This window comes from Crocodylus siamensis, chromosome 4 (assembly GCF_052110815.1).
Source record: "Crocodylus siamensis isolate JL-2025a chromosome 4, ASM5211081v1, whole genome shotgun sequence".
NCBI classification, from domain to species: domain Eukaryota; kingdom Metazoa; phylum Chordata; order Crocodylia; family Crocodylidae; genus Crocodylus; species Crocodylus siamensis.
This window is the reverse complement of record NC_143398.1, coordinates 29,572,102-29,583,686: the sequence shown is the minus strand read 5'-3', so window position 1 is coordinate 29,583,686 and position 11,585 is coordinate 29,572,102. Positions and strand designations below refer to the sequence as shown.

General features: G+C 47.9%; 1 protein-coding gene across 1 annotated transcript in view; it reads left to right on the top strand.

Moving 5' to 3' along the window:
• The first annotated feature begins 5,491 nt into the window (after positions 1-5,491).
• CERK (ceramide kinase) overlaps positions 5,492-11,585 on the top strand; it is a 67,815-nt gene continuing 61,721 nt past the window's right edge. The window contains exon 1 of the mRNA XM_090042104.1: positions 5,492-6,117. Within this exon, the coding sequence (XP_089898230.1) occupies positions 5,976-6,117 (142 nt within the window). The 5' untranslated portion in view covers positions 5,492-5,975. The remainder of the gene's footprint in view (positions 6,118-11,585) is intronic.

Sequence of the window (11,585 nt, the reverse complement as noted above, 5' to 3'; positions counted from 1 at the left end):
GGTATTTTTCCGCTACCTCTCCCCATGTTGGCTGGGGCTGCTTTCCTGGTCCCTCCACCTTAGTTATGCTACTGCAGCTCAGTATCTTGCTTCTAACAGTGGCAAGCAGTAGATGCATCATAGGAAGAGTATAAGAAACAGGGCACATGTAAAGCAATGTATCCATCGCCCCCACAACACATACTGACACTAGGTTACATCTTTAACTGCTGTGTTAAAAGCCCTTGAAGGATCTATCCTCTCATACTTTGTGCCATTTTTTTTAGCCCAGTTATACTACTGGAGTCCACAACATCCTATGGCAGTAAGTTCCATGTATTAATTAGATGCTGCGTAAAGAAATACTTCCTTTTGTTTGTTTTAGATCTGCTGCCCAATATTTTTATCAAGTGCCACCCTTTCTTCTTTTATTATGAAATGAAACCACAGTTGCCTATTCACTTTGTCTTCATCATTTTTGGTTTTATAGACCTCTATCGTATTGCATATCTTTTATCAGATTTACAAGCTGAAGAGACCAAGCCTTTTCTGGTCTCTATCCAGAGACAAGTCATCTTGTGCCCCAATCATCTTTGTTGCCATTTTCTGTATCATTTCTAGTTCTGCTGTAACCTTTCTGAGAGAAAGTGAATACTGCTAAAAACTAATCATAATGTAAACTGACTGGTATAATGGCAAAAAGATATTTTGTTTTATCTTCAATTCTTTTTCCAGTAGATCCTGACATTCTATTTGCCTTTCTGACTGCCACTGAAAATTGAGCTACTGTTTTCAGAGAAAGGACTAGAAGGACTCCAAGATCTCATCCCTGAGTGGTGACTGCTAATTCAGAGCTCTTCGTTATGTTTATGCAGTTATGGGTATTTTTTTCCCCATGTGCATCACTTTGGACTCAGGGGCTAAATTCACTACTTCAACTCCACTGAAATCCACAGCGGCAATTGGACTGTGTTTTCAACTCAGTGACTTCAGTATTTGATTTGGAACCAATTTCTGCTGTTTAAGTACAAATGATTCATCTTAAGAGCTCTTAAAATGTAAATGTAAATAGCTGTACATTTGAAGCCATTTGCAGCGCACAGCAACAGCATTTTTTGGCCCCAGAGTAACCATAAGCAATGCTGCATTTCTTGAATGCCATCTCTTGGCAAATTATCTATTAACTGTTTACACAGAAAACTTTTTTTTAGAGTGCTTACATAACAGTTTAGTCAGAGAAATCGCATTTTGGGAAACAAGTCTGTCAAATCTTCTAAGAATATACCGTCCCCTAAGCAATAGAAAAGGAACAACAAGGGGGAACATAACAGGCACTTACTGTTGGAAGAGCAAAAGGTTCAGGTGCCATTTATAAAATAAACACTTGAGGAAATAACTGTATTCAAATCATAGAAAATTAGAATTGGAAGGGACCTCAACAGGTCATCTAGTCCAACCCCCTCCTCAAGGCAGGACCATCTCCAACTAGATCATCCCAGCCAAGGCTTTATCTAGCAGGGATTTAAAAACCTAAAAGGATGGAGATTCAACCTGGTAACCTGTTCCAGTGTTTTACTACCCTTCTAGTGAGAAAATTCTTTCCAATATCTAACCTAAAGTTCCCTTGCTGCAACTTGAGACCATTGCTCCTTGTTCTGTTATCTGCTACCAGTGAGAACAGTCTAGCTCCATCATATTCTGAACTCCTCTTCAGGTAGTTGAAGGCTGCTATTAAGTCCCCCCTCTCTCTCCTCTTCTCTGGACTAAATAAGACCAGTTCCCTCAGCCTCTCCTCACATAAGTCATTTGCCCCAGGCCCCCTCACCATTTTTGTTGCCCTCTGCTGGACTCTCTCCAATTTGTCCACATCTTTTCTGTAGTGGGGGGGGGCACAAAACTGAACACAGTACTCCAGATGTGACATCACCAGTGCCAAATAGAGGGGAATAATCACTTCCGTTGACCTGCAGGCAACAATCCTACTAATGCAGCCCAGTATGCTGTTACTCTTCTTGAGCACACTGCTGGCTCATATTCTGCTTATTGTCCACTGTGACCCCCAGGTTCTTTTCTGCAGAGCTGCTGCCCAGCCAGTCAGCCCCCAGCCTGTACTGGCGCACGGGATTGTTCTGTCCTAAGTTCTGGACATCGCACTTGTCCTTGTTCAACCTCATGAGATTCCTTTTGGTCCAATCCTCCATTTTGTCTAGGTCACTCTGAATCCTAGCCCTACCCTCTAGTGTATCTACTACTCCCCTCAGCGTGGTGTTACCTGCACACTTGCTGAGGATGCACTCTATGCCATCTTCCAGGTCATTGATGAAGACATTGAACAAAACCAGCCCCAGGACTGACCGACCCCCTAGGGCACTCCACTTGATATCGGTTGCCAACTAGACATCAAGCCCACTGAGCCTGATGCTCCAGCCAGTTTTCTATCCACCTTACAGCCCATTCATCCAGCTTGTACTTCCTTAGCTTGCCAGTGAGAATGCTGTGGGATACCATATCACAAGGCTTGATAAAATCAAGGTACACCACATCCACTGGTCTTCCCACATCCACAGAGCCAGTCATCTCATCATAGAAAGCAATCAGGTTGGTCAGACATACTGTTTGGTTCTGCTCTTTTTAGAGGACCAGCAACCGAAAAGTAGGTAGGAAGAAAAAACAAGGCAGCAATCCTGTAAAAAGAAGAACATATAGCACCAGACAGACACTAAGTAAAATGCTGCTTCATAGGAAAGAGTTCCACCTGCGTTTTGCATAGCATTATGACATTGTAAGTTGTGAGTAGTCATAATAGATATATATATCTTACTGATAAGCTTCTAAGAACTCAAAGTCTATCGTTCTGCCTCAAGGAACCTGCAATCCAAACACAAGAGATAACAAATAGAAACAAAAGTATGGGAGAGTACAAAGTAACAGTGAGACAATATTGATCAACATGATGGGTGGTCTCAGCATAACAGCAACCTAACCATTGTCAAGGTTCCTGCAGGTACCAGGGCAAGTTTAAAGAAGGGAGAACAATGGAATGATGTTATGGATGTTTCTGAGTAATTAGGCCCAAACATAAGCTGCAGCATGAAAGACATGCATATGCTTGAAAATTCAGTAACGGAGGGTTATAGAGGTTGGTGCCTTGTACTGACTGAAGGCATCTTTCAACAATGAATGGAAATTATTCTGTAAAGGGAATAGACCAGGAAGAGCCCTGGAAGTACAAATTAGTGGTCCACAGTGATGGAGAGAGGGGAAAGCAGGGAGAGATTGTGCGCAGATGGGGGCAGAGGTGGGAATTAAGCAACATTTTAACTATAATGTGTTTGATCTGACAGTTAGACATCCACAAGTAGATGTCAGAAAGGCAAGACAAGGTTTTAGTTTGGGCAGGAGAAGAGAGAAAGAAAGGCCTAAAGATGGTAGATAAATGTGGGTTTGGGTGTGTGGGTGAGATTAGCCAGGGAGAAGATGTAGAGGGAGAAGAGAAGAAGATTGTGTGGAACCTGGAGGGATACCTGGGGAAAGATGAGGGGGTGGTCTATGAGGAAGGTGTCCAGCCCTGACTCCTCAAAGCATATATGTATTGGTTGTCATTAAAGGTAAAGATGATCCTCATCTATCATAGTCTAATCCCGGGGAAGGGAGCATCGCACCCAATTTCACTGATCTTTATAGTCCAGTGGTTTTCAACCTGTGATCCGTGGAGCCCTGGGGGTATGCAGACTATGTCTAAGGGGTCCACAGAAGAGGACTATGATCAGGAACTCACCTAATTCATGGCTTCATGGAAACTGAGAAATCTGGGATTCTCCACTAAATCACTAAAAAATAAAATGCTGGCTCTCCAGTGGAAGGCAGCAATCCTTGCTGCCAAGACAGGAAGGTGCCAGCTGCCTGGGTGGCATGAAGGGCAGCAGACAAGACACTGACTGCCCCATGTCCATGCTCCCGAGCCATGGCCTCTCCGCCAATCAGTGCTGAGGGGTGGGGCAGCCCGAAGGGGAGCCAGTAATCGAGATGGTGGCCTCTCCTTTCCCGCCTCCTCCGGCGGTGTCTCCACCAATAAGTGTCAATCAGCTGAGGGGCAGGGCCACACAAAGGGCAGCTAGCAATCAAGACAGCCGCTGCCCCTTGTCCCTCCCCCCTCCGCCAATCAGCACCAAGGGGCGGGGCTGCCAGAAAATTGGCTCTGTACCTGGCCAGCAGGCTGTGAAAGACCCTTTGTGTCAAGGCGATTTAAGTAGGTCCCTCGCTGTGACGAGTGGGTTTTCCACAGGTAAAGGGGGGAAACGCAGATGCTCTCATTTTTAAGGAGAAAAATGCAGATTTTCTCCCGTAAAGGAGGAAAATGCAGGAGCCAGCAGGATTCCCCTTGCAGGCCGGCGGAGTTCCAGTCTGCAAAGGGCTGGGGGGAGTGGGAGGAGGGTGATGGGGTGGGGGGCACGTGGCAGTCAGGCAGCAAAGCAGCAGCTCCCGTAGCTCCCTGCAGGTAAGTCGGGGTTGGGGGGGAGCAGATTGGTGCCCCCATATTGAGGGAGGGAATTGGGCAGGGCAGTGCATGGGGCCCAGGGCTGGGGCGGGAATATACGGCTGCAGGGCCCAGCAGGTGGGACAGAGCCACAGGTGGCTCGTCCAGGGGCGGCGGGGGGGCTTGTTCCCTGCCACCATGTGCACTCCTGGAAGACTCGGTGGCACTGCCAGAAGCCCCACACTGCCATGGCGAGGCACCCCCTGCCCATCCAGCAGCCATGGGGGACACTTCATGCTGCCACTCCTACTGCTGCAGCAGAGCTCCTTGTGGCCGCTCTGAGCCTCCCTGCCCCACTCTGTCCTGGCACGTTAGGTCCCACCCGCTGGGTCGTGGAGGACCCCAGGGGAGGGCAGCAGGGTGAGGAGCCCTGAGCCTGCATTCACCTCCCACCATGGGCTCCGCTCTAGCTGTGCCGCCCACGGGGAGGTGGAGGTGGGCTCTGTGCTCTGCTCTGGCCACAGCAGCCACCGCCTTCCGCAGGCGGCAGCCGGGGCTTGGGCGCTGCTGTGCGGGGCAGGGAGCTGCAGACCCGGGTCTCTGGCCCTGTAGCGGCCGCAGCTGAGGGCTCCCTCTGGTGGGGCTGGGGGAGGCAGGGCCCTGCTGGGGGCAGCGCGGGGTGGCATGGGCAGGGCCCTGGGGTATCAGGGCTGCTCAGACCCACAGAGCAGCTGGGGGGGGGAGGGGCAGCCGTGGCTGGACCTGCATCCCCGTGAGCGAAGGGGGCAGGGGGAGCACCAGTTTTCCATGATAAACCCCCAAATCAAAGGCCAAAACGTACAGACTTTATTTTATATCTAGTGATTGAGGCATTATTATTGTATTAGTAGTGACAGTCACTACTGAAAAGCACTATTGTTTTATTGTAGTGACTGAGGCAGTGGTAGGCTTCCAAATTGCTTTAAAATTGTAAATAGATCAATAAAACATTGTGCGCCACAGAGGCAGACAGACGGATGCATTTCGTTTTACTCGTGGCCGCGCGCGGATTTGGGGCTTGTTCAGCAGAGAATTTGCGATATCTAAGCAGAGGGAACGGGGTGGCGGGGCCGTCGGCAGCATGCGGAGTCCCGAGGGCCGCAGCCCGCTCCACCTTGCGTCGGGGTGCGCGAAGCCGAGAGGGGGGTGCCGAGCGGTTCCCGGGCAGCACGACCCCGAGCCGAGCCGCGGGCGGAGCCTGCCCCGCGCCTCCGGGCCCGGGCAGGCGCCAAGGCCCAGGACGCGCCTCCCCGCGCGCTCCGCCAGGCCGCGCCAGCGCCGCTCGCAGCGCCCCCGGGCAGCCGCGGCCTTTGCGAGGCGGGACGCGCCGCCCAGCCCCGCTCCCCACCCCCCGCTCGGCCCGGCCGGCGCCGATTCGCTGCGTGCCGACGCCCGGCCCGGCCCGGCCGGCTAGCGGAGCGGAGCCCGGCGCCGTTCCCGCCGCCCTGCCCGAGCCGGGCCATGCTGTAGCGGCGCGGCCATGGAGCAGCCCCCGGGCGGGCGGCTCGTGTCCTCGCTGCTGCTGGGGCCGCGCGGCTGCGAGGTGACCCTGGAGCGCGAGCCGGGGCTGCTGCGCTGGCGGGACCCGCAACCCCCGCGCCGGGGCCGGAGCAGCGGTGGCGGTGAGTGCTCCCTGCTCGGGGCCGGGGCCCGGGCGCGGGCGGCGGACTCCCCGGGAGGGCCCTCGATCCCCCTTTCAGGGCCTGATGCAACTTCAGCCCCTGGCCAGCGGGCTGGGACCAGGAGTGCTACTTGTAGCTGCTCAGCCCAGCCCCAGAGCACCAGACAAGTGCGTGCCGGGGTTTGTACCACGCAAGGCCTGGGGCCGCTGCACAGACTGGGGTTTCCCTTCGTGCTGGGCTGGTTCCTCATGCTCCTGTGCCCTGTTCTGCTTTACCGTGAAAGGGCTCATTGGGGCAGTTTGAAGTCTTTAACCATTATGCACTTAGAGATTAAAGCCTGCCTGGCAGGTGTTGGACATGTGTCCTATAGGAAAACCCTCCCACAGGAGCTGTAGCACTGTGGGACCTGCCAGATGGCCAGTGACTTTGAAAGGAATGGTGGGGGGTGGGGACCAGGAACCGGAGGAGGACAAGGTCGTAGGAGACCTATCTGTTTAACAATAAGTAACGCTTGCAGCACTCAGTTGCATAGTCCTCCTGTCTTGTGAAACGTGAAAGGAGTCCTTAGCCGATCAGTGCTGGTAACCGTGGTTGTTGGTACCTGCAGTAGGTGCACTGCTTTTTATACCTTGCAATTTAACAGTCTTAGCCTCCATCTCCAGCACCAGAATACATGCCAGCATAATTGGATTACAGCAGTGCTAATGTCATTTAACCCTTTATCATGTAAGAACAGCCTTTCATTTACCCAAGCGAGTTAGTTAGTACAGGGCTTTTTTTGTCCCAGTCACAGCAGGACATGGTAGAATGACTAGGTCTGTAAAATGGAGGTAGAAACATTCTTTTGTTCCACTTACTTGATTTAGTTGTGGTTAAAGAAGTACTTTCCTGCTAGACACCAGAGTTTTAAGCATTTCTCCTTTCAGATACATTTTTCTTGTAGCTATTTCATGCTTCCTGGGTCCAAAAGTAAAAACTCCTTTTGGAAACTTCTGAAAAGTTTTACTGGTCATAGTTGAGATTAAAGTATAGATAAGAGAAGTTTTTACACAATAGGAAAACTACTGAGATGGTTTATCCATTTATGCAAGGAAGGAAGAGAGGCTTTAATTTTACAATTTCAAGCTGGACTTGCATTTTGAGTGCCTGACTAGCTGCTAAGAGAACGACTGTTTGGAGAGGATGAGTTATCGTTTGGAAATATTTTGAATGTCAACACTATCAAACTTCCTATTAAGTAGTATGATCATCTGGTGCACTGCCCTTGTGGTTTCAAATAGTTCTTTAATTTCAATATGGGTTTTATAGCTCCTGCTGTCATAGTATTCAAGTATTGTGTGATCTTTACTGTAGTTAGGCTCACAACAACACTGTGATGTAGAAAAGCACTATTATCCCTATTTTACATATGGAAAAACTGAGGCTGTTCACATTGCTTGCCAAGGTTGACCTTAAAGCTGGCATCAAACCCGTAAGTTATTGGTGCAAGAGGTCAGCCAGTGACTAAGCTTAACTACAGGGGCAGGTCGGCCTGAAGCCAGAGACTCTGCTGAAGTCCAGAGGTCAGGCCTACCCTTGCTGCATGTTTGGAGCTCACTTAAGTTCACAAGGACAAGATGTCTGCTAGCAGCAATCCCACAGCTTCCTGTTCTCAATTGCAATCACTTTTGTGCTTCACATCCTGTCTTGCCTGCTTGTAAACAGAATTAGAATTAGGACAGAAAGAGAGACCAAGTGTAAGATACATACATGGGAAGACACAAAGCCTGCTTGCCTTTGGTTGGTTGATGGCAGTCCTCAGGTGTAACCCTAAGTATCAGTGTAGATCAGGATGGGCAAAATATGTCCCGGATTCGGCCCTCCAAGGCATTATGTCCAGCCTGGAGCAAGCCCCTTGATCCCATCCAGCCCAGGCTCCCCCGCTTTGGCCTTGGCGTGAAGGGGGGTGCACGGTGACTGAATAGCCTTTCCCAGCAGCCCCAGCAATGACTTCTGTCTGGCACTGCCATGACCTGGCACCACTGCCTGGGCACCCCAGCCCATCTACCCCACACCCACTACCAGAAGCGGGACCTGCGTGGGCAGGGTATGGGGCCAGGAGGATGGGACAGAGCCGTGTGTCAGTGGGGATCTGTCTCTGGGAACAGGATGGTCAGGTGGGGCTGGGAATCAGGTTCACAAGACAGGGGATCAGGATTACATGGTGGTGACAGCATGGGTCCGGGGCAGAGCTGTGATGTGCTTCCTACACATCCTTGCAACAGGTGCCAGTTCCACAGGCAGGGGCATGCAGGGTGCGGATGTCAGCTCTGCCCCGGGTGTCACCACCTAGCAATCCTGATCCCTGGCTTTGGCCTGCTCCTAGACACAGCTCCCCAAGCTGGCCAGCTATGTGCTGGGCCACTTAGGACACTTTGGTGAGTTGTTGAAGGGGAGAGAAGGGTGCTGACCCAGCCTGCGGCTGCTTACTAAAACTCCCTAAGTGGCCTTCTGGCCAAAATAATTGCCCGCCCCTGCCACAGAGTTATCCAGAATTTATTTGTACAGGAAGTCACATGGATCTCTGGGAGAGCAGGGTGCTGAACCAAGGCATCACAAGTCCAAGGCTAATATCTTACCCCTGGGACATCCAGTTTGAGGACGACGGGGAGCTGCAGACCCGCAGGCTGCGTGGGCTGCACACAGTGGGGAAAGCCCTCCTGGATTCCCCTGCCTGTGCCCCCATTGGCCTCTCTCCCACTGCCACCTTGCCCTCAGGAGTGGGGCAGGAAGCAGAAGCTGGAAGGGGAGGGGGAAGCCCAGAGCTCCTAGGTATTGTATAAGAAGGAGCAATGGGAGAAGCTGTGGTCAGGAGGGGGCCCTTGGGCCACATGTTAACTCCTCATGCATGCTACATGCAGCTCATAGACAGCCAGTAGAACAGCCTTACCCTAATCCATGGGTATCCTGCCCTCTGATCTGTTGTGATCCATTATGTTTTACAGCTCTTAATATTTCTGTTAAAGTGTATACTTCCTAATTATATTCCAGTTTAAGCAAAAAAACCACTAACTCCGAAACAAAATGTATTTGAGAATTTGGTGTAAATACATCAGGAAACTACAAGGTATGTCACTGGTTGCTGTTTATTACTGAAGTACAGCTCTATTGCGACTCCTGTATCATGAGGTCTTGGCAGCAATGGCTGTGGTGTGTGCATGTGCGTGTGCTGTTCTGAGCGCCTTACATAACTGAACAATAGATGATTTTGGTTCATTTAAACCAGAAGTTGACTTTTCAGAAGTGTAATAAAAGATTTTGTTCCAATTTTTGAGCATTTATTGTGGTCAGCTTTTTTTTAAACAAAATTAAAAGGAAAGTGTCAAACAAAGTAATAATGAATTGAAAAATATAAAACAATTTCATTTTTTTCACATGAATGATGTAAAACAAAACAAAATCTTTTTTTCGCAGAAAAATTGTATGCGACTGAAGAGTTTCACTCTGTCTAGTATTGATCCTATTCTGTGGAGGCCCTTACAGTAGTAGTATTGCACTTTGGACTCACTGGTATCACTTAAAATCAGACCTAGAATTTTTACAGTAGGTAACTCTGTATGTTGCATAAACACACACTGAAATTAATTCAGTGGTATATGCTTGATATCTTTGCATAAAGGCACATCATGTCATAGGAACCTTCCATTTGAAATCTTAAGTCTAATCTTTTACCATAATATTAATATTATTTATACTGTTTGCTTTGGAATTTATCACAAGCATGTTCCTGGAGGCAGTGCAGACTTCATCAACTAAAAGCTGGTCCTTCACAAGAAATAGTATGCCTTAGTAGGCCTAGGCTGCAGTTAATGTAAACTTTACCCTTGAAATGATTGTTAACTGTGGGTAATAGTTACTAGATTTCTCTTGTATATTTGATATTTTGATTATATCTTATTGTCCCTCTGGCACTAGCTCCAAATCATATAAGAACTGCGTTACCAGTGTTGCCGACTAATATTTTGTCGTCTCTACGTCCAAGCTTTCTGGTGTAAACATTTGACGTGAATTTCCAGTTTCTTTTTATTGCTGGACTGCTAAGGACTAAGCTTAGTTATAAATTCTGAATTCGTATTGACTTAAGTGCCTGATGAATGAATTAAAGACTTAACTGTAAAGTTCATTCTGTAGTTCTTCCTAGCCAAGAGAGTAACTGTGATCAGCATAAAGTTCACTCTTTCTTCTTAGTGCTAAGAAGTGAAAGCAGGGTCTGTAAATAGAAACCATGGTTCTGAATTTGAAGTATAAAGTTAAAGCTTTTAAAAACAAAATTCAACTTCAAAGAGAAAATGATAGCCACACTTGGGTGCATAATGTTGAATTTTTGCAACTTCCTTTCAAAAAATCTCTAGACTTGGTAGTTGACTGACTCATAAACTAGTATAGGGCTGCTGTTGAAGTGATTTCTGTGGAAATGACACTTCCTGCACACTACGAAAATGCTGCATAACCCACTGACCTTGGTGCCAGTAGTCAGAAAATGCTTGTGTTGCTGGTTGTTATTGACTGGGTTCCGCTAAGATATGACTGGGTATAGACTGAGGAAGAAGACGGCTGCAAAGCAGTTGGCATGTGTTCACCAGTAATAAATACATTTGCATTTAAAATAGTCTTTTTTTTTTTTATGTAAAATGATTAATGTAGCTGGCTTACATCTGTTGGTGGGGGGGAAACCTGATCTCTTCTTGAGATTGACCTACCTAATGCTTTGGAAACTGAGATGCTAGGCCCTTTTATTAAATATGACTGCAATTCTACACCCAGGCTATGTATTTAAAAGATATATGGGGAATACAAAAAGTAAGCAAAGAAGCAAAAACAAAGTATATTTTCAGTAGAAAGTAATTCAGTGTCTGAAGTTTTGTTTTATATCCTTAACAAAGGCATGAGATTCATGGAGTCTGCACTTAATAGAGATGGTGAGGCAATATTTACCAGAGCTGCAAGTGGCCTCATGAGCCTTATACCAGCTCCCCTTGTATTCCAGGTTTCAGGGCTCTGGAAGCCAAACCACGTTCTGTGCAGATGTTTGAAAACATAAATGAAATATATGGGGAATGCATAAGTGAACAATATTATAGGGTGAATGACCAATGGCAAGCCAGAAATATCTAAATTAAGAGGTAGTAGCTTGGCAAAGGTTGACTGTTTTCTATAACTTGGTCTTTAATTGGGTCATTGCTGTGCAGTATGTCTAATACAGCTTTATCAGTGCACATCAGTATACATTTTAATGCACTTTTTGAGTTGGTGCTCAATTATTAAGCTGGTGTTACAGTAAACCAGTAATCTTTTCAGACTGAGGTAAAGTATTCATTAAAGGCCCTTTAGCTTCTTAGTATTACATTAAGTTTTGGACTTGGCCATATTTGGAATAGCCTGGTCAAAAGGTTTTGGTACATGTGCTGCTAGTTTTCATGTTTTTATGG